We start from the raw sequence: 24,168 nt of genomic DNA, 5'->3' as shown, positions 1-24,168 counted from the left end.
CGTGTTGTATTGCGACATTTCTGCATGCTCGTGAGGGCCCTACACGATATTAGGCAGGTGTACCAGTTTCTTTGGCTATTCAGTGTAGTATGCCACTCACTGTTGTTGTTATGACCCATTTCACAGTGCGTATTTCGAAAATTAGCTTTGTGATGGTTGTTATACAACCAGGGTACACTAGGGTAAGCATTCTTACATCTACATCTACATCTATACTCCGCGAGCCACCTTACGGTGTGTGGCGGAGGGTACTTATTGTACCACTATCTGATCCCCCCTTCCCTGTTCCATTCACGAATTGTGCGTGGAAAGAACGACTGCTTGTAAGTCTCCGTATTTGCTCTAATTTCTCGGATCTTTTCGTTGTGATCATTACGCGAGATATATGTGGGCGGTAGTAATATGTTGCCCATCTCTTCCCGGAATGTGCTCTCTCGTAATTTCAATAATAAACCTCTCCGTATTGCGTAACGCCTTTCTTGAAGTGTCCGCCACTGGAGCTTGTTCAGCATCTCCGTAACGCTCTCGCGCTGACTAAATGTCCCCATGACGAATCGCGCTGCTTTTCGCTGGATCATGTCTATCTCTTCTATTAATCCAACCTGGTAAGGGTCCCATACTGATGAGCAATACTCAAGAATCGGACGAACAAGCGTTTTGTAAGCTACTTCTTTCGTCGATGAGTCACATTTTCTTAGAATTCTTCCTATGAATCTCAACCTGGCGCCTGCTTTTCCCACTATTTGTTTTATGTGATCATTCCACTTCAGATCGCTCCGGATAGTAACTCCTAAGTATTTTACGGTCGTTACCGCTTCCAATGATTTACCACCTATGGCATAATCGTACTGGAATGGATTTCTGCCCCTATGTATGCGCATTATATTACATTTATCTACGTTTAGGGAAAGCTGCCAGCTGTCGCACCATGCATTAATCCTCTGCAGGTCCTCCTGGAGTACGTACGAGTCTTCTGATGTTGCTACTTTCTTGTAGACAACCGTGTCATCTGCAAATAGCCTCATGGAGCTACCGATGTTGTCAACTAAGTCATTTATGTATATTGTAAACAATAAAGGTCCTATCACGCTTCCCTGCGGTACTCCCGAAATTACCTCTACATCTGCAGATTTTGAACCGTTAAGAATGACATGTTGTGTTCTTTCTTCTAGGAAATCCTGAATCCAATCACAAACCTGGTCCGATATTCCGTAAGCTCGTATTTTTTTCACTAAACGTAAGTGCGGAACCGTATCAAATGCCTTTCTGAAGTCCAGGAATACGGCATCAATCTGCTCGCCAGTGTCTACGGCACTGTGAATTTCTTGGGCAAATAGGGCGAGCTGAGTTTCACATGATCTCTGTTTGCGGAATCCATGTTGGTTATGATGAAGGAGATTTGTATTATCTAAGAACGTCATAATACGAGAACACAAAACATGTTCCATTATTCTACAACAGATTGACGTAAGCGAAATAGGCCTATAATTATTCGCATCTGATTTATGACCCTTCTTGAAAATGGGAACGACCTGCGCTTTCTTCCAGTCGCTAGGTACTTTACGTTCTTCCAGCGATCTACGATAAATTGCTGATAGAAAGGGGGCAAGTTCTTTAGCATAATCACTGTAGAATCTTAAGGGTATCTCGTCTGGTCCGGATGCTTTTCCGCTACTAAGTGATAGCAGTTGTTTTTCAATTCCGATATCGTTTATTTCAATATTTTCCATTTTGGCGTCCGTGCGACGGCTGAAGTCAGGGACCGTGTTACGATTTTCCGCAGTGAAACAGTTTCGGAACACTGAATTCAGTATTTCTGCCTTTCTTCGGTCGTCCTCTGTTTCGGTTCCATCGTGGTCAACGAGTGACTGAATAGGGGATTTAGATCCGCTTACCGATTTTACATATGACCAAAACTTTTTAGGGTTCTTGTTTAGATTGTTTGCCAATGTTTTATGTTCGAATTCGTTGAATGCTTCTCTCATTGCTCTCTTTACGCTCTTTTTCGCTTCGTTCAGCTTTTCCTTATCAGCTATGATTCGACTACTCTTAAACCTATGATGAAGCTTTCTTTGTTTCCGTAGTACCTTTCGTACATGATTGTTATACCACGGTGGATCTTTCCCCTCGCTTTGGACCTTAGTCGGTACGAACTTATCTAAGGCGTACTGGACGATGTTTCTGAATTTTTTCCATTTTTGTTCCACATCCTCTTCCTCAGAAATGAACGTTTGATGGTGGTCACTCAGATATTCTGCGATTTGTGCCCTATCACTCTTGTTAAGCAAATATATTTTCCTTCCTTTCTTGGCATTTCTTATTACACTTGTAGTCATTGATGCAACCACTGACTTATGATCACTGATACCCTCTTCTACATTCACGGAGTCGAAAAGTTCCGGTCTATTTGTTGCTATGAGGTCTAAAACGTTAGCTTCACGAGTTGGTTCTCTAACTATCTGCTCGAAGTAATTCTCGGACAAGGCAGTCAGGATAATGTCACAAGAGTCTCTGTCCCTGGCTCCAGTTCTGATTGTGTGACTATCCCATTCTATACCTGGTAGATTGAGGTCTCCCCCTATTACAATAGTATGATCACGAAACTTCTTCACGACGTTCTGCAGGTTCTCTCTGAGGCGCTCAACTACTACGGTTGCTGATGCAGGTGGTCTATAGAAGCATCCGACTATCATATCTGACCCACCTTTGATACTTAACTTAACCCAGATTATTTCACATTCGCATTCGCTAATAACTTCACTGGATATTATTGAATTCTTTACTGCTATAAATACTCCTCCACCATTGGCGTTAATCCTATCCTTGCGGTATATATTCCATTCTGTGTCTAGGATTTCGTTACTGTTCACTTCCGGTTTTAACCAACTTTCCGTTCCTAATACTATATGCGCACTATTTCCTTCAATAAGAGATACTAATTCAGGAACCTTGCCCTGGATACTCCTGCAGTTTACCAATATTACGTTAACTTTTCCTGTTTTTGGTCTCTGAGGACGGACATTCTTTATCAACGATGATAATGTCCTCTCTGGTAAGCCGTGAGGTATTTTATCGTTTCGCCCAAGGGGTGGTCCCTCTAACCTAAAAAACCCCCGTGTGCACGCCACACGTACTCTGCTACCCTAGTAGCTGCTTCCGGTGTGTAGTGCACGCCTGACCTGTCTAGGGGGGCCCTACAGTTCTCCACCCAATAACGGAGGTCGATGAATTTGCAACCATTATAGTCGCAGAGTCGTCTGAGCCTCTGGTTTAGACCCTCCACACGGCTCCAAACCAGAGGACCGCGATCGACTCTGGGCACTATGCTGCAGATATTAAGCTCAGCTTGCACTCCGCGTGCGATGCTGGTTGTCTTCACCAAATCAGCCAGCCGCCGGAAGGAACCAAGGATGGCCTCAGAACCCAAGCGGCAGGCGTCATTCGTTCCGACATGTGCTACTATCTGCAGCCGGTCACACCCAGTGCGTTCAATAGCTGCCGGAAGGGCCTCCTCCACATTACGGACGAGACCCCCCGGCAAGCACACCGAGTGCACACTGGCATTCTTCCCCGACCTACCCGCTATTTTCCTGAGGGGCTCCATAACCCGCCTAACGTTGGAGCTCCCTATAACTAATAGGCCCGCCCTCTGTGACTGTCGGGACCTTGCCGGAGAATCGGCCACTGGCCCAACAGGCGAGGCACCCTGTGGTGGCTCGGAAACGATGTCATCACCACTAGGAAGCACCCCGTACCTGTTGGAAAGGGGTAAGGCAGCTGCCACGCGGCCAGATCCCACCTTCGCCTTTCGGCCAGGCACGCGCGAGCCCACCACTGTCCGCCATTCACCCTGGAGTGATGGCTGACCGGTAAGATGCTCACTGCCGGAAGACGCAGCGACATCAGGGGTTCCATGTGATTCCAAGGCCACCGAAGTAGGCATAGGTCTCACCACAGTTGCCCCAACGCCACTACGAGCCGACGCCTGCGCCTCGAGCTCGATGAGCCTAACAGACAAAGCCTCCACCTGCCCCCGAAGAGTGGCCAATTCTCCTTGCGTCCGCTCACAACAACCACAGCCCCTACACATGACTATGTTTACCCTACTCTATACGGTGACAAATTCCCAAGATAATCTTCTGATGAGCTACTCTGATAATCAAGAAACACTCACTGAAATACGAGACGCGAAAACTACGCTAGGTTTTCCCAGAAAAACTATTTAAAAGCTACGCGCAGCAAATAAGTACAAAAACGCTTTATACAAACAGTACTCGCTGCTGCTGGTGCTGTCGCTCTGGCTGTCACAAGACAACTGCCGATTCAAGTGACTAGTGGCTAACGGCCGCGAAACAAACAAAAGACGGTTTTAGGGCGCTTTCTGTTCTAAACGATCAAGAAAACACTAAGAAATCTAACACGAAAACTACGTAAAGTTTTATCAAGAACTGTTAGTTACTATGCAGAGCAGATAAACACAAATAGAACCCCTTCCTTAGAGGAAGGTCGTAAACAAAATGCAAAATAAACGCTTTATACAAACAGTACTCGCTGCTGCTGGTGCTGTCGCTCTGGCTGTCACAAGACAACTGCCGATTCAAGTGACTAGTGGCTAACGGCCGCGAAACAAACAAAAGACGGTTTTAGGGCGCTTTCTGTTCTAAACGATCAAGAAAACACTAAGAAATCTAACACGAAAACTACGTAAAGTTTTATCAAGAACTGTTAGTTACTATGCAGAGCAGATAAACACAAATAGAACCCCTTCCTTAGTGGAATGTCGTAAACAAAATGCAAAATAAACGCTTTATACAAACACTACTCGCTGCTGCTGTCGCTCTGGCTGTCACAAGACAACTGCTGATTCGGGTGACTAGTGGCTAACGGCCGCGAAACAAACAAAAGACGGTTTTAGGGCGCTTTCTGTTCTAAACGATCAAGAAAACACTAAGAAATCTAACACGAAAACTACGTAAAGTTTTATCAAGAACTGTTAGTTACTATGCAGAGCAGATAAACACAAATAGAACCCCTTCCTTAGTGGAAGGTCGTAAACAAAATGCAAAATAAACGCTTTATACAAACAGTACTCGCTGCTGCTGGTGCTGTCGCTCTGGCTGTCACAAGACAACTTAGGACCCTCACTCAATTTTTTTAATTCTAAACTTTGGTATTTTCAGTAAATTCAGAAAATTTTAATGCCAAATCAAACAGTGCCATTTTTTAAGAAATCTGACCTTTGTAATCCTGCCAGATGCTATTGTGATCATAGATAATCCATCAAGCCACTCTTGGCCCATTACAGTTCTCAAACAGTTCTTAATTCTTGCAAGAATGCTGAATGACCACTGTGCTTGCGCAGCAGTAACAAAGTGCAGGAAAATCTATAAGGCTACTATTATATTTAGAAATATGTTATTAAAATTGCAGTTATGAAGAGCATTGAGAAGGTACAAAGGAGGAACTGGCTCAGACTCAAAATTAGCTTCAAGGGTCGTTTTTTAACTGCAAAATATCTTCTTTCAGATCTCCACTGTACAAAGGTGCCATATTTTCTATGCACTCTGATATTGTAGAATAGTCTGTGCTTATGTAGTTCTGTGGAAAACCAAATGTGTTCACATTGTTTGTGGCAGCACACCTTATAGTTAAGTCCCCTACAACTTTATCTACAATCACATCAAAAAATTTTAGTTTAAACTGTTCTCTGAGTTCAGGTTTAAATCTTCTGCAAAGCATTTTCTTTTGCCTTTCCGTTTCTGTGTGCCATGAATCATTATATTCAAGTGAGGTAGTATTTCAGTATTTTCTGCTACTTCACAACTTTCTACATAAATAGTATCCCAACTCGTTCTCAGTTTATGTAGTTCTTCCACTAGATTCTTAACTTCTGCACTTTCAGCACCTGTAGTTGCTTCTCTTGCTTGTTGCTTATGTTTATTGCAGTTAATACTTTGTAAAACATTGAAGATGTCAAGACACAGTGAAATGATTTAAAAGATTTGTTAGTGCTCTGTAGTTCAGTCAAAATTAAAATTGTAATCGTGCCAGATACTTAGCAAATGGACACGTGCCATCTGTCTGCACAGACCATCTTGTTTTCAATAGGCCATGAAGGGACAATTCAGTATATATAACCTTTCCATTTTGAATCTTCAGAACAATTCTGAAAAAGTGACTACATCTGTGCAATTATTCATAGAATGGATGCCACAAGGATGGAGTGAATGAGCACTGCAAGGATTTTTTTTAACATATGTGCTTGAGCTCTCTAAGATACCACACATATAGCTTCCATTATCGTTACCCTGGCCACTACAGTATGAAACCTGTAAGCTATAACATTTTAGCTGTTAGCAAATCATTTTAGCATCTGCCTAACCAGTATTTTTGGCACAGTTAACAATTCTGTATTGATTTTCTTCATTGAGGGCAATATAGTCCATTAGAAAGACATTTTTCTCTGTTTGAGCTTCATTGTAAGTTGCATCCACAATAAAACTAAAGTATTCATTACATTTTTGTCTTTGTTAAAGTAGTTTCGCAAACAAAGTTTGAGCTCATAGAATGAAGGCTTTTTCAACCGGATAACATAGCTGCTGCTAAACTTTTCGGGATGTGAGGTCGTGGTCCAAGAAACTTTTCTGACCGTGACGTTTCATCCAGGACTGCGCTCCTTCACTGAGTCTTGCTGACTGGCTGGTCGGACGTCCAGCAAGAGCGACATAAATAATGTAGGAAAGCTGGCATCATCAAAGTAACACATGATGAGCAGAGATAATCCTTGTCAGCGATAAAATTTAACTATCGATTGTCGTCTTGTCAAAGATAAAACTGTGGCAATTCTGCAGAGCTACTGTCCATATGTCACCAACTCCAGGCAGCTTGGGTGCATTGGATTTATGATTGCACAGAAAGAGCAGTACTCTGAGAAAGGATACATTATACAGGATAAGAAATGGATTCTGTTGACCATAAGTTACTGAAACTGCATTTATTCCTTGCTAGTAAGGTTCAGATAGATCTGTGGAATAAAATAGATTACCTTACATTTACATCTATGGAAGCTATGACGGAAATGACTACTAGTAGACATAAGAAAAAGTTCAGAAAGTTACAAACTAATGTAAAAACTACAAGCAATATGGTGATGTCTGATACTGTTATTAACAAGCCATAGAGAGTTTTGTACCAGGATGAGATTTCCGTCCTTTCAAAAGAGGGAAACTACAGTATAAGACCTATGAGATACCAGTTGAGGATATTATTGCGAATGTAGAAGTAGGTATATGAAATGTTCCCAAGGAAACTGCAAATGCAGTTTGAATTGAAAACACCAGGGTCTTATGCCACAGTAAACCTTTGGAAAGTAATTTAACAAAAGGTGAGAGGAAGGCTCTCAGAGGTTTAAATGCAGATGAAGAGATAGTGGTTCTTCCTGCTGATAACGGGAATGCTACTGTTGTTATGAATACAGAGGATTATCAAAGCAAAATTTTTAACCTTTTAACGTCCGGACAGTACAAGAAACTTATGAAGGACCCTACAGCCAGCATACTGTGGAAAACAAATAATCTAATTAAGTCCCCTACCTCTATTCAAAAAGAAGATAAAAGAGCTTTGTTGAAGAGTGAAGCTCTATGTCCTAGACTGTATGGTGTAACCAAAATTCATAAAATAGATTTTCCTTTAAGACCCATAGTTAGTGCCATCAATTCTCCCATGCACCGAAATAGCAAGATATCTGGCAACTCGTTTACAACCATATATTGGGAAAACTGACTCATATATAAAAGACTCGCATCATTTTATTGAGAAAATAGCAGGGGTCATTCTGGCCCCTGGAGATATTCTTCTAAGTTTCGACATAGTGTCCTCATTCGCTATGATTCCAGTTAACAAAGTTATGATTTTTACAATGGATATTTTTCCAGGAGATTTGACTGCTCTTTGTAAACATTGCCTTACTTTGAGTCAGTTCCAGTGGGACGATGAATTTTATGAGCAACTTGATGGTGTAGCAATGGGTAACCCATTACATCCTGCTATCGCTACTTTCTGTATGGAGAAATTTGAACAATCGGCTCTGGACAAAGCAAATGAGGAACAATCTCACTGGTACCGGTTTGTAGATGACACATTTGTGGTTTGATCCTATGGTAGAAAGGCTTTGGATAAATTCTTTGATCATCTAAAAAAAATTAATCCAAAAATCCAGTTCACTATGTAAATGCAAAATGATAACAGAATAACTTTCTTGGATGTTTTAGTTATGAGACAGTCCGATGGAAGTTTGGAACATGAAGTTTTTCGGAAATTAACACATACAGTCAGATATTTGCATAAAAACTCCAATCACCATCCGCAACAAAAGAGGGGCGTCATTAAAAGTTTTGTCAATAGAGCTGAACAGATATGCACTTCAGAACAGCTACACACTGAAATAAACTAGCTGAAGCAGGCTTTTGAGAAAAATGGCTGCTCAGGGAAAGAGGTAAAGAGAATTTTGTGACCAAGGAACAGAAGACCGAAGGACAAGGATGAACCACAACATTGGGAAAAATACAGTTTCTCTCCCTTTTATCAAAAAAGTAATAAATCAGATCAGTAAGATTTTACAGAAACATGACATCAGACTGGTGTTTAGATCAACAAACAAAATAAGTCGAGTACTCCGATCTGTGAAGGATAAACACCCTCCTGTTTTGACATGTGGTGTATACAAAATTCCGTGTATGTGTGTAAAGTTTATATTGGGACTACCAAGAGGAGAGTAAATAAATGGCTAAAAGAGCACAAAAGTCTTTGCCGACTAGGAAAAATAGAGAAATCAGCTGTAGCAGAGCATGCTGTTCAGGCAGGAAACCACAAGGACAAGTTTTCTGAAACACAAACTTTATCTACAGTGTCAAATTATTACCCACAACTATGTAGAGAAGCCATTGAAATTTATAAGCATCAGGATAATTTTAATAGGAAAGAGGACGTAATGAAACTTTTTGACATATGGACAGTAGCTGTGCAGAATTGCTAGACAGTTTTATCTTTGACAAGAGGACAATCGATCAAGTTTCATCTCTGACAAGGATTATCTCTGCTCATCACATGTTACTTTGACCATGCCCCCTTTCCTACAGTATTTATGTCACTCTCAGATGTCCGACCGGGTCAGTTGACAAGACTCAATGGAAGAGCATCTCTGAGTATGTCCAGCACAGTCCTGGATGAAACATCAGGAACAGAAGACCCCCACATCCAGGTTTATCAGGAGCAAAGTTTGAGCTATTTCAGAAATTTGTTCGGAACATCATGTGATAGATAATGAACTGTGCATTTTCCTCCTTGTTGCAGTACTTCAATTTATCTTAAATACTCTTTCATCACTGTATCATATCTCCAAAAACTCTAAGACATCCAAAGAATTGCCACTTCAGTGTTCTCCAACTGGGTCACTATCACTTCTCAAAGCTAAACCTCTTTCTGGGAGAAAAACGATAACTTCAATTACACAATGCAATAATTCAGTCCAGTACTTTTCTTCTCTTACAGTGCTTTGATCTAAAAGAATTTCTACAGCTGAATGACTATTTAGCGCATTTTCTAATTTGCGCCATTCTAAGTGCAACATTTTGTGATCATCGCTGCTTTTATATTAACTCACTTTTTGTTTTAACTTTTTCCAACCTCCTGCTTATCCCCAGCCAAACTGGACTTAGAGACAACCCTGCATTGTGAAAACTGCTGGCAAGCAAAGTAGTACAATGCCTTTTTTCCACTGTTTCAAACAAGTCAGCTGCTTTTTGATATTTCCCCATACTTTTAGATGCAGTCATACACATGAGAAAGGAAAGACTGATTACTTTTTTGGCCCAGTAGCAGTGTTTTCAGTGTTCACTCAGGTCCTTGCATAACAGCTTATTCGGCCTATAAACTGCAGAAGCCCTTTTTTCCGTGTCAGAGACCAATATCAAAATCTGAAAGCTTCTCTTTCCTCGTCGATCCAGCTGTTAAAACATATTCTGTTTCTGGAGTGGTTTCGCCACTGTCATTCGCTTGCTCTAATACTATTACTTTCACTTTTCTGTGCACTTCTCCTGAATGCAGGCTCATTCCTAAGTGTCCACACCACAATAACCATAATCAGTTATAAGTCCATCTGTCTAACTGACGATGTACATTGCCTCTGAAAATCCCGACTTCGCCGACATTGGCGGTTTAGTGAGCACATAGAGTAACAGTGTCTGTCCCTTTTTTGCAGCTTTATCTTTTACCACCTTAAACTTTCATTTTTCATAAACTGATAAAGCACTGTAACACTTTTTTCCACCCACAACATTTGTTTCCATTGTAACAAAACCCTCAAAAATTGTTTGATGCAATGATCCTACATGACCACAAAATATTGGAGAGCATGCAGCAGGCTGTTCAGCTCCACTGACATTCATATGTAGTGGCAAGCCACAATAAAAACAAAATGCAACAAAACAAAACTACACATGTCCACACTCTCAAGAGTTCAGTGAATACAGTTCTGTAACCTCGGCTTGTCAAAGCTCGCTGCTTTCTATTGCCAGGCTCTATGGTAGCTCACAGTAGGTGCTGACTGATAGTACCTCAGCTGGCCAGCGGCCTTCTAGCGTACACAAAAATGAAAACGTAATCCATTTTAAAATGATTCAAACATAAACATTTTGTCTAAATTATTGTCTTAATGCTCTAAAAGGTGAAGATCATTTTGAAATGATGAAAAGAAGAAAGTATCAAATACAAAAATTGTAGATGTCAATTAATTAAACTTTTATGTATTTAACACATAATTTGTTTTAAGACACTTGATTATTTCACTAATGAATGTGCTTTAAATGCTTATATTATTATCATATGAAAATTGTCAAGCAAAGTTTTAAACTTGCCGAACTCCAGCTCAGTCTGTATACAAAAGCAGTATTTGACAAGCAACGTGAAGTTTAAAATTTGTACGTGCATACTCATACATATTATGTAACATACATTTTTAATATGGCTATGAATAAAATTCTTATTAAATTTTCCTGACTTTGATTAAAATAGTTATATCTCCATTAAAATCCATTATCAAATGATGGAAATTAAAATAATGTTTATAAATATTATAACATTTGCATGTAAGTAAAAATAATACTTTTTTGCTCTACAGTGCCTGATTTAGTTTGTTGTGCCTTACATGCCAAATCGTATTATTTTGTATTAACAAAATCACTAGTTATGTACTGTATATATGTTTTTTACAACAATCCTGCAGGTTCAGTGAGGGCCTCCAGTGCTCAGGCCTTTTGTTCAGAACCCTAAGTGCAGATTTTAAATCTTGTGTTTGCCTCCTATTTAGTTAGGCACCAGAGGCCAAGCCCTGGGCATTTTTCTCCTTTAACGCCAGCCCTGTATATAACTGAAAATCAAAGCCATCTACTTTTGTCTTCAGACCTGTGACAGCTTCATTTGTCAACTTCATTCTTTTGCTTTTCAGTATCATATAATTCTCGTTTTTCTCACCTTCGTCATATTTTTTTAGCATTGTATGTATTCACTTGCATACATTTTGAGCAGCATTTTAGTTTTGTCATTCCTCTGCCTGTTCTTTTGTTCTACTGTAATTTGTAATTTGCCCAGTTACTTTAAGCAACCAGCCGCTGACACCTCCATATTAAATTATTAAGTATTTGCCTGTTTCTACGTTAGTGCATCCCATTTAATCTGTACCACATGCTTTTATTTAGGGGGGTATTCCCAAAAGTAAGGTCTCCTATGTTTTACAAGTACATAGACCTGTTTATTTCTACAATGGTTTACATCAGTTTACAGCTTGAACATTTAGCTATTTTGTGACATAATCACCATTTATGTCGATGCATTTTTGTAGATGCTGTAGCAATTTTTGTATGCTCATGTCATACCAGCTCGCTGCCATGCTGTTCAGAAAGTTATGAACCTCTTCTTTCACCTCGTCATTGGAGCTGAATCACTGGGACCACAACTAATGCTGACAGGTAATGTGAGACTCTGAAAAAAATCAAACGAGCAATCAGAACCAGAGAAGAGGAATGTTGAGCAAGGGCATACACATTCTATGTGACAATGCTCGCCCACACATCGCTGCAAACCATTGCTCACCTGCAACAGTATCAGTGGAACATAATCACCCACCCACCCTATAGTCCTGAGTTGGCACCCAGTGACTATCACCTGTTCCCTAGGTTAAAAGAACGTTTGGCTGGAAAGCGATTCAGATCAACGACTAGGTGAAAGAAGAGGTTCATAACTTTCTGAACAGCATGGCAGCAAGCTGGTATGACATGTGCATGGAAAAACTGCCACATCATCTACAAAAATGCATCAACAGAAATGGTGATTATGTCAAAAAATAGCTAAATGTTCAAGCTGTAAACTGATGTAGACCATTGTAGAAATAAACAGGTCTATGTACTTATAAAAGAATAGGAGACACTTCAGCTCTTCGATCTGGGGTAGCTTATATGTCATTCTGCAGTGTTCCAACAAATGATTTGTCACGTTTTTTTGCAACTCCAACTGGATAGACCCAGTTTTAAAGGCTACAATAGAAATCCAGTGCTATGTTTTGCATGTTGCCTGTCAAGAATTGTGCACATGAGTGTGATAATTTTATGAGTTCAGTATCATTTAATATTTTCACATAGAAGTGAAGCAACTGTTTCAGATAACTGAATGTTGCTACTCACCATATAGTGGAGATGGTGAGTCGCAGATAGGCACAACAAAAAGATTTTCACTTCCACCAATGGCCTCCGTCAACAACAACAACACACACACACACACACACACACACACACACACACACACACACACACACACTTACACTCACGCAAATGTACTTGTGTAATTCAGAAAAAGCTGGTGGTGGTGGAAAGGATCCATATGGCACAGGCTGTGAAGCAACCAGTGAAATGAAGGGTATTGTGTTTGGCAGTGTGTTCAGCAACTGGGTGGTCTACTTGTTTCCTAGCCTCAGTTTGTTTGTGGCCATTAATGCGGACATGCAGCTTGTTGTTTGTTATGCCTATATAGAATGCAGCATAGTGGTTGCAGCTTAGCTTGTAGACCATATGACTGGTTTCCAGGTAGCCCTGTCTTTGATGGGATAGGTGATGTTAGTGTGCAGACTGGAGTAGGTGGTGTTGGGAGGATGTATGGGACAGGCCTTGCATCTAGGTCTATTACAGGGGTATGAGCTGTGAGGTAAGGGATGGGGAGCAAAGGTTCTGTAAGGATGGACGAGTATATCGTGTAGGTTTGGTGGACAACGGAATACCACTGTGGGAGGGGTGGGAAGGATAAGGGGCAGGACATTTCTCATTTCAGAGCACAACAAGAGGTAATCGAAACCCTGGCTCAGAATGTAATTCAATTGCTCCAGTCCTGGGTGGGACTGAGTTATGAGGGGAATGTTCCTGTGTGGCGATATGGTGGGACTTTGGGAGGTGGTGGGAGACTGGAAATATAAGGCACAGGAAATTTGTTTTTGTGTAGGGTGGGAGGATAATAGTCACTGTTCTCATCCATGCAGCCCCTTCCCTGCTCCCATTCCAGCACTGCACAGCCATCGTTTCACCACCATACCCAGTCTTTTTTATTTATTTATTTCTCTCCTTTTCCTGTACTTCTCCCCCCCCCCCCCTCCCCATCTTTCCCCTGCCCCCTTCCTAACCTGCAGCAGTTCACTGTCTGCCACCCTCACCACACTATCCCTCCCCCTCCCTGCCCCAGGCTCCTCCTTATACCCACCCAGTCGCCACTCCCATCATGCACTGGTGCTGCTGCTTGTAGTGTGGTTTCAGTTGCCTGAGACAGCAGTCGTGTGTGAGAATTACGTTTGTGTGTGTGTGTGTGTGTGTGTGTGTGTGTGTGTCTGTTGTCTGTGGTTGCGAAGGTCGTTGGCCGAAAGTTTTGTGTGTGAAAGCCTTTTTGTTGTGCCTCAGTCTGTCCGCCATATGGTGAGTAGCAACTTTCCTTCTCGTAATATTGTACATTCCATCCTGGATTTTCCATTGTTTGAAATAACTGAATGTGATATATAAACATGGTTTACATCTTTTGTTGTCATTTTACTTGGATTACATTACTTCATATATTCATTTGGAGTTTCTGTTTAGACTGCATGTAAGCTGATTCCAGTACATGTTCCATAAGTCGGACATTGCCATATAGTCCAAAACAAAATGGTGACCTTGCGTATTGTGATTCCAAAACAGTGTTTTTAGTATCTCTGTGATTTCAGCAGTATAATATTAGGAATGTAATGCAAAAGAAGCATTTAATGTTTAAAATACCCCAAATTGTTCATAATTTTGCATTTTTACACACTAGAAAATGCTGTAGTATTACACAGTTTCTACACTGACTTCATTTGTGGATGGCACTAAATAAGAAGTAAGAATCTCAGCCTAATTAATTGGGACATATTGGAATCTACATCTAAGTACTGTTATTTTGTTGTTTTCTGTATTAACATTAATCTGTAGAATACCTAGTAGGTAATTTAAATATCATGCAATGGTGTTTGGTCTGGATATATTGCACTGTCCTTATTCCAATACTGTTCAACCAGTCTGTCTGACACAAGAGCCAATTTTCCATTACTATTCCTGCTTTTTCATTTTATGCAACTTTGTGATGCCTGTAATGAGTGAATGTGCTTACAGTCACACGATCTTTTCGAATCGAGAGTATTTCACTTTGCATTCTCGGTTCTAAAAGGCAACTAATCTTTACTCCCAGCAATTAATGTGTGTACGTGTGCATCCAATACTAACACTGCTATTTGTGTACGTAGGGGTGAGGGGGGTGGCGAGGTGGTGGCCACAGCGAGGGGGGTGTTCTCTCACGAGGGGGGCACCCTGCACAGCCCCGAGACAGGTGTCGCTATTGTGATACCGCCCGGGGCCCTCCCTTGCGGGGCAAACCAAGAAATTTACTTCAAGGTCTGCAGGGACAATTCCGTGTTGCCTCCCTTAGATGTGGATAAAGGTAAGGCTTCTTGTGTGACTTTCTCTATTCTTTACTGTGACAAGTATTCTCCTTTTGTTATCTTTCCTTTTACCTCGTCCTACTAATATTGTAAAGTAGCTGAAACTTCTGCTGCTACTGACAACTGCTAGAGGTGCACTAACATGCTGTTTTTAACATCTGCAGCAAATTTCACATTTAACAGTTGTATGAAAATTATAAGCAACACATTTATTCCCAAAATTCTGGTGCTGACTATTCCGAGGCACAAGTCATATCGTAACTATGGAAGCTGTACATACCGTCTCATAGTGTTACATCTGACACCAATATGAAGCAAAAAGAGGATGAATATATGCAGCCAATGAACCCACTCTATCCTACTGAAAGCTGAGTTTACTAACTGAATATGCCATGTACTGAGTCTCGAAAAGGTACAAATGCAGAAAATTTGACAAATGATAGATTGAGTCATTGATCGCTCAAAAAGAGCAGAAATATTAACTAAACCAGAGGAACGGAAACATATACTTTGATTATGAATGAAGCGCAAGTGTCTAATATCTTAAAAGTCCATTGTTGAAGAGTAAAAATTGATGACAGGGTAAGTCAGATTTCAGATGGTGGAGAGGGTGGTTGTAATTGATCAATTAAATGCAAACCTTTCATTTTTTTTCCTAATTCTTCAGACTGTGTTTATGTCCTCAATTTAAGTATCTCTTCAGTTTTTAGTCAATGTCAATATTTTATATCTGTAGTCCACTGAACACAAGACCAGTCTAACACCTCTCCTCAGTTCAGTACTCGGCTATGTCTCATTATCTATCTTGTCCATCTCAGTGTCATTCATCATCCCTTAAATCTTTTGCACACACAAAAAAAGCTTTATTTTCTGTGCTGCAGAAGTCCTTTACTTTTGTCTTTGTTGATGACTGGTGTTTTAACCATTTTATAGCATTTAGCCATATCTATGTTAGCTAAAACAATTCATTGATGTTCACTGTAGGTGTTGGCAAAATAATGAAACAAAAGTATCTTACTTATTAGTTACAGGAAATAGGATAAATTGCTGTTCTCCACACAGAGCAGGCACTGATATGCAGATAGGCACATTTAAAAGGAGATAGTTGAAGAAACATAAAATCAATATTATGAAAAAGATAGACTGCTACTTCATGAAAACAAAAAGAATGTTACACATTGAGCTTTTGGCCAAAGCTTTCAAATAATAATAATCTTAAAACACACACACGCACACACACACACACACACACACACACACACACACACACACACACACAAGCATCCACACCTCAAGCATATGTGACCCCTCTCTCCGGTCACCGCAGCATTCTGGCTGCAGCGGCAGGAGTTGGTAGTCATGTGTTTGAGATGTACTTGCTTGTATGAATGTGTGTGTGTGTATGTTTTCTTTTCTTTTCTGAAGAAGATTTTGGCTGAAAGCTCAATGTGTGACAATATTGTCTGCATCTCAGCACATTTCCTTTAAGGTGAGGAGCAGTCTATCCAGTTCATAGTATTGTTGATATTCCAACTTGTATTTTCCATTATTTGATTGTGAAACACACACACACAAAACTTATAAATTCATACACACATGGACACTGTCATCTCCACTGTCATCCCCTAAGTGCCCGGAGACAAGAGTGACCATGTGTGTGCGAATTGTGTGCATAGGAATGTGTTTGTGCATTTCTTCATCTGACAAAGGATTTTGTCCAATAGCTGAATAATATGTATGCATAAAGTGTATTTGTTTGTGTGAATGTGTTTGTGCTTTCCTTTCTTTTCTGAAAAAGTCTTTGGCCAAAAGTTCAGTGTGTAACAGTCTTTTAGTTGTACCTTTCTGCAGCTCAACCTGCAATCTTTATGGTGGTTACCAATGTATACTTTTTATAATATTGTTTGTTTGCTTCTTCATTTGTCAAAGTATTTGGTCCAATAGCTGAATAATATCCAACAATCTACTTTTAAATGTGCCCGTCTACACTCACTCAGTGCCTGTTTTATGTGGGGAATAGCAATCCATTCTAATGCATATTGTTATTGTTGTACCATCCCAAATTTTCCACTGTTTGCTTTACATGCTATGTGCAGTGTGTTAATTTTTTTTTTTTATTTAATTTTTTTTTAATCGTCCCGGCAACCTTTCCCAACATCTGCTGTACACAGTACACAAGCAATTGTTAATTTATCTTTAAATCCAACAGAAGCAGATAAATTGTTTATCTGACCATGATGCCAGCAGTAAAGCACGTCATATCAATCAGTAAAGCAGTGGTTCACAGAACTGTAAATGCTGACTCAGTTACATCATTGACTGGGGGGGGGGGGGGTATATACAGAATAATTTGAAACACACACACACACACACACATAAACTCATACACAAGTGGACACTGCCATCCCCACTGTCATCCCTTAAGTGCCCCGAGACAACAGTGACCATGTGTCATGCAAAGGAGGAACTTGATAGGTTGAGGAAGGTGAAGGGTGGTGGGGAATGGGAACTGGCAGTTGGCAAGAAGGCAGCTAGGAGGATGAGGCATTCAGACAGTTATACTTTGCGTATATGCAATAGAAACTGTCAGAGATGAGTTGAGAGGAGCCTTTTGTAGCTGTAGATGTAGGGAACATGCAGCAATCCTCAGGAGGCCTAGGTCAGTTGCAAAGTCTAACAGAAAGAAGAAGGTTCTGCTGCTAGGTAGTTTGCACGATATAGGTGTGGGCCAGCAGTTGCAGGAAGTATTGGGGGGTGAGTACCAGGTCACCAGCATTGTGAAGCCTAGTGCAGGATTGGCTCAGATGACTGACAGCATAGGGGAGTTATGTAGGAATATTACAAAAGAGGATCAGATAGTGATAGTGGGTGGAGCAGGGAACAGTGTTGACAGGGTCGGGGAATATGGTGTAGGTGGTGACCTGGTAAAGATAGCTACTCAAACTGGTGGCACTAATGTGCATTTCATGAAACTGTTTCAGCATCATGATGGTCCTCATCTTAATGCAGCTGCTAGGTGCATTAACATGGGGCTGGAGAGGGCACTGATGGCAGCGGGCATGAGTCACATTTCAGTGGTGCCAGTTGGGTCTATCAGCAGATCGGGTTTCACTGGGCATGGCCTGCATCTCAATAGGTATGGGAAAGGGAGGCTGGCAAAGCTTATAGGTGACAGTGTAGTGGGTGGTGGTGGTGGGGACACTATGGAAAAATTCCTGTAGTAGTTGCAGTTATAGTTGCACCTTTTTTAGATTGAAGTTAGCTGATAGGAATACCTGCATAAAGGAAGTCCCTCTAACTAAGGGCTCTCCTTCAGATGAAGTCATGTTTCCAAGTAGAGAAGGAATTAGCCTATTTTATCAAAATAGTATTAGAGGTAAATTTAGTGAACTGCTTATTGATGTTGGCTCAGAAATTATTGTTATATTGGAGCACCACTTAAATAATTTGACAATTCAGATGCTTCCTTTGCCAAGATACAGATTAGCTGGCTGTTTTTTCAAGGAGTTCCTTGCAGGGAGGGGGAGTGGCTCTGTACGTAAAAAACAGTATTCCATTTGAAGCCATAGACGTTTTATGGCACTGCACTGAACAGATATTTGAATGTTGTGCAGGGGCAGTTGAATTTAGTGAAACTAAACTTCTAATTGTTGCTGTTTATAGGTCCCCTAACTGTGACTTCAGAGCATTTCTGCTGAAGCTAGAGAAGGTTCTTGATTCACTTTGTAGGAAATACAGAAATTAGTTATAACTGGTGCCTTCCATATAATTTTTTTATATGATGGTGCAAGAAAAAGGATGTTGGTAGATCTAGATTCATATGATCTCATTCAGACTGTGTTTTTTCCAACTAGTGTGTGGGGGAACAGTAGCACAGCCATGGACAATATTTTTATTCATTCTTCATTACTAGATGGGCATTCTGTTAGTAAAAGGGTGAATGGCCTTTCAGACCACGATACACAAGTTTTAACACTAAAAGGGTTTTGTACTCAAAGAAATGTCACATATAATAACATACTACGTAGGAAAGTTAATCCAACAGCAATAGAGAGTTTTTTAAACCTTGTCAAGGACCAAGAGTGGCATGATGTTTATAGTGCCGCTAACATAGATGATAAATATTATGTTTTCCTTAACACATTTCTCATGTTCTTTAAGAGTTGCTTTCCATTAGAATATTCTAAATGGGGTCTAGCAGTGATGGGCAGCCTGGGTGTCTGCTTGTGTCTGTATGTGTGGATGGATATGTGCGTGTGTGCGAGTGTATACCTGTCCTTTTTTCCCCCTAAGGTAAGTCTTTCCGCTCCCGGGATTGGAATGACTCCTTACCCTCTCCCTTAAAACCCACTTCCTTTCGTCTTCCCCTCTCCTTGCCTCTTTCCTGATGAGGCAACAGTTTGTTGCGAAAGCTTGAATTTTGTGTGTATGTTTGTGTTTGTTTGTGTGTCTATCGACCTGCCAGCGCTTTTGTTCGGTGGGTCGCCTCGTCTTTGTTTTTATATATAATTTTTCCCACGTGGAATGTTTCCTTCTATTTTTTTTTATATATATATATATATATATATATATATATATATATATATATATACTGTCATTTTTTGTTAACAGTATTTTTGCTTATTCCCAAGAATAACTGAGCTTTCACTCAGGTAATACTTGGCAGAAATCAAACCTGCATTTGGATCGGACTTCCCCCTTTCATATTGAAACTGAAGAGTTTCGTCATGGCTGGCAGCTCCTTCTGTTCTGTCGAGGAGTTCCTTGAAAAATGAAACTATATCATGTTGTATTGTTGATTGCGTTTACTTAAACTTACGGATTGACTTTTTTTTGGGTTCATAAACATTTTATTTTTATCTGTTACTACTTTTATGTTGCAATTTCATGTTGCTGACATGTTCCATGATGGAGATTTGCTCCTCAATTTGGTCCTGTGGAACTCGACGTGTAAATAAAATAAAAAAAAATGGGAAAAAATTATTGACAACACATGGTAGATGAGAACTTTAATTTTTAATAAAAATATTTTTACAACAAAATGAATGCCCTTTCCCTTTACAGTGGGTCAGGAGCAAGAAGACTTGAATCTGACAGAAAGAATGGTTAATACCTGGGATCAAAGTATCTTGTACTTGGAAGAAATCAAACAATGGAAAATCCAGGATTTAATGTAACAGTATTACAAGAAGGAATGTTTCTACTCACCATGTAGCAGAGATGCCGAGTCACAGATAGGCATAACAAAAAGACTCTCACAATTTAGTGTGGTTTCAGTTGTCTGAGACCGCAGTCGTGTGTGTGTCGTGTTTGCATGAGTCTGTACGTATGTATGTCTATTGTTGACGAAGGCTTTAATGTCCGAATTCTTTAATTGTGAGAGTCTTTTTGTTGTGCCTGTCTGCAACTCAGCATCTCTGCTATTTGGCGACAGAAACTCTCATTCTCATAATATTGTACTTTGAAGAGAGAGCTTTATTTAATGCAGAGGACTACCTCTAAATCAAGACTTGAAAGTGTGCTATGAGCAACATTGCAACTTTTTTCTCCATCTAATCAAAAAGCCAAGAAGTATGTACTGTGCACATCTAATTACAAGAAATAGGCAAGAGCAGCCTGGAGCAACCATAGGCATAAAATGAGAATCCTACACAAATTAGCCTGGGCATACTGCCTAAGGGAAACACAGTGAGTATTTTGGGGAAAAAAAAGAAGTGCCTATTTCAGCCTCATCACTCGTGACCTGATGCTGAATGTTGTCGTTGTTGTCATCTTCAGTCCAAAGACTAGATTGATGCAATTCTGCTTGCTACTCTATCCTGTTAAAGCCTCTTCATCTCTGAGTAATTATGGCAACCTACATTCATTTGGACTTACTTACTGTATTCATTTCTTTGTCTCTCACTACAATTTTTACCTTACACACTTCTCCGAAAAATAAATTGTTGATTCTTTGATGTCTCAGAATGTGTTCTCTTAACTGATTCCTTCATTTAGTCCTGTTGTGCCACAAACTATTTTTCAGTACCTCCTCATTAGTTACATAATCTGCTCATATTATCTTCAGAATTCTTTTGTCCCAGCACAGTTCGAAATCTTCTGTTCTCTTCTTGTCTGAACTGCTTGTTGTCCATGCTTCACCTGGTGTACAAGTCTACACTTGAGGAATTTTTTAGGAAAGCATTTTTATTTGCCAATCAGCTGTGCAAATTTTATTTATATGACCAATTTCAGTTATTTCAATCATAATCAAATGGAAGAATTAAATGAACAGATGAAACCATGTGCAATATACATAGGCCATAACAAAAAAATAGGGTTGTACCTCTTAAAACCAACAACATACACAGTACTTACAAAATTCTAACATCTGTTGGTTTAAAAATGCGTATTTTTCACAGAATACATTTTCATAAACCAAATGTAGCAATGGCAAAATGTAAAATGTGACATATCCAGATTTTGACAAACTCTTCAAAAGCTTATAAAGTTTAAAAAAAAAAAAAAAAAAAAAAAAAAAAAAAAAAAAAAAAAAAAAAAAAAAAAAAAAAAAGTCGCTCAACAAGAGGTAGTAGGAGAACACACACACACACACACACACACACACACACAAGGTTTAACTTATGCAAGCTTTTGGAGCCACTGGCTCTGACAGCTTGAATAAGTTAAACCTTTGTGTGTGTGTGTGTGTGTGTGTGTGTGTGTGTGTGTGTGTGTGTGTGAGTGTGAGTGTGTGTTTTCTCCTGCCACTTCTTGGTGAGTAGATTTTTTTTATCTATCCATACATTATATTGTCAAAATGTGACTATTTTCAAAAGCTTAGATAAATTACGCATGCACTCCTGATTGTTAACAAGTGACCAACACCACAGGCCAATGTACCCACAGTTGTCGTAAGAGTCTAAAACCACAGAGGAAAAACATACTATCAGTTATACAATCATTGGTGAAATCAGAGGGAACACTAGTTGACAAGTTAAATTTCAGTGTGGTGCTGTGAACAAACAACATGCTGTGAGTGTAGAATAAGGAAAATCAAAGATGAAACAAACATTAATTTGCAAAAATATCAAACAAAAAAATGTATAATGTCATGTAAGAGCTACATGATGGTATACTAATTACATCAATAAACTGAACTTGTAGAAAGTAATTATGATAATTGAGCTTATCATTCAGTTAGGAAGTGTTAGGGTTACAGTAACAAGTGTCATCTTTACCACCAATAAATGACAGGTCTACAATCATAATAGTTAATGACAGTGAATTTTTGTCAACTCACATATTATATGGGAAAATGTTACGCTGTCATAACAGACAGAGAGGTGATACTCTGACATGGCACGTCCCCATGTGGCGGATGGGGGAGGGGGGGTCCTCACTGGCTTGCCAGCGGACTTGAGCAAAACAAAACAGCTCTCGCGGACCAAACACAAACCCTCTGTACTAGCACTCCAGCTGTATCTCAAGCAATCTTCGGAAAGCTCCACCACTCCAACGTTACAGATTTTATGGATTATGAGTGGATAAGAAAACAAATTACCCCAGGGAGTAAAATCTCTCGACCTCAGGTCACAAGCAGGCATTTCGGATTCTGGGGAGCCTGCACTTTCTGCTCTTGTTTTATTGAAAGAACCTAAAAAAACTCAAATTCAAGAAGGAACACTGAACATTAACTCACTGATCAAAACAGGAAACCATCCAGAACTGACTCACGCACTTGAACACCATAATATCCAAATTTCAGCACTACAAGAAACTCACTATACTGATGAAAATTCTTTTGAAATGGGCAATTACAGAGCTTATAAAGGAAAACCAGCAGGGTATATCTTTGGAAAATGCCCTCTACTGGGTACAGCCTTTATTGTTAGAAGAAATATAACGGAGTCTGTAACAAACTTCAGCTCTATGTCCAACAGGCTCTCTAAATTCACAATCAAATGTAAAAACAAAATGTATGCACTAGTGAATGCTCATGCTCCAATAAATATTGACACTATAAATAATCCGAACGAAGTACAGACTTTCTGGGAAGAACTAGAAGACACAATTCAGAAGATTCCAAAGGAAAATGTCATCATTCTGCTCCGCGGCTTTAATGCACAGCTTGGCAAGGAGAAGAAATACAAAAACATCATTGGAGAATACCCAGTGCATAAGAGGACAAACAACAATGGAATAAGACTTGTGGAACTCTGTGAAATCTTCAACCTCAAAATTATGACTACACACTTCAAGAAACATCCCAAGAAGATGAAGTCTTGGAAAGCACCATATCAACTCCTTGGAGAGTTCCAAATTGACCACATAGCCATTTCTAGAAGAGAATTTAAGACAATTCAAAATATTAAGGTACAGAAAGGAACCAAAATAGATACAGATCACTATCTTGTTAAGTCTAAAATTAAATTCATCCTAAATTCAGGAAGAAAGGTTTATAAAAATACAAAAGATCATACCAGATAAGTCATCCACATTGACTATTCCATAACTATAAATACAGAAGCCATATTTAATTAAATTTATAATACTTTATAATCAATTTTGTGAAGATTTTAATTAGTGGCTTAACTGCTTAATCTATAATGTCATCCAGTCCATAAAAAATACGTATGCAAAAGTATGTGGATAAACTTGTGTGTTGAACCGGTATTATGGCATAGAAGACAGTAGTAAGTGTGGCTTTCCCCAAACTTTAATTAAATACATCTTTTATGTGAATTAGATTCCAGCAGATAAAAACATATTCCAGGAGTTGAATAGTGCTTTCCAGTGTGTGGCATCACTGCTTCAGATTCTGCTGATTAGCTCAGTCTAAATTTTCTCTCTTGTTTAGTAGTAAAGTTTTCTGTTGTTAATAACTTAATTAATATTGTCTATCACAAAACTCATTACACTAATGGAACCAACACATTACAGGCAAAATCTTGAATAATAAACCTGAATGAGAATACTGTATGTATAGGATTTATGTAATTTTGAGTAAATGTAGTGTACCCACAGATGTGTAATCAGATCCATTTGAAATATAAATGGAAAAAAAAATCAGTCATTTGCCAAGATTGAACTAATAGCAAGTGGTTTAAGTTTCAGTTTGCTTTGTTACACCATCTCAATCATTGGTT

At 39.6% G+C, this 24,168-nt stretch overlaps 1 protein-coding gene across 6 annotated transcripts in view; it reads left to right on the top strand.

Moving 5' to 3' along the window:
- Positions 1–24,168, top strand: part of LOC126461015 (tight junction protein ZO-1) — a 724,130-nt gene that overhangs the window by 686,265 nt on the left and 13,697 nt on the right. For 5 of the 6 annotated variants that reach the window (XM_050095967.1, XM_050095964.1, XM_050095966.1 and 2 more), the window contains one exon: positions 14,846–15,039. The exons of the other annotated variant lie outside the window; for it this stretch is intronic. In XM_050095967.1, the coding sequence (XP_049951924.1) occupies positions 14,846–15,039 (194 nt within the window). The remainder of the gene's footprint in view (positions 1–14,845; positions 15,040–24,168) is intronic. 6 annotated transcript variants of the gene reach the window in all.

The sequence above is a fragment of the Schistocerca serialis genome, chromosome 1 (assembly GCF_023864345.2).
Source record: "Schistocerca serialis cubense isolate TAMUIC-IGC-003099 chromosome 1, iqSchSeri2.2, whole genome shotgun sequence".
Classification (NCBI taxonomy): Eukaryota; Metazoa; Arthropoda; class Insecta; order Orthoptera; family Acrididae; genus Schistocerca; species Schistocerca serialis.
The sequence above is the reverse complement of the archived record's forward strand: the minus strand, read 5'-3'. Positions and strand labels throughout refer to the sequence as shown.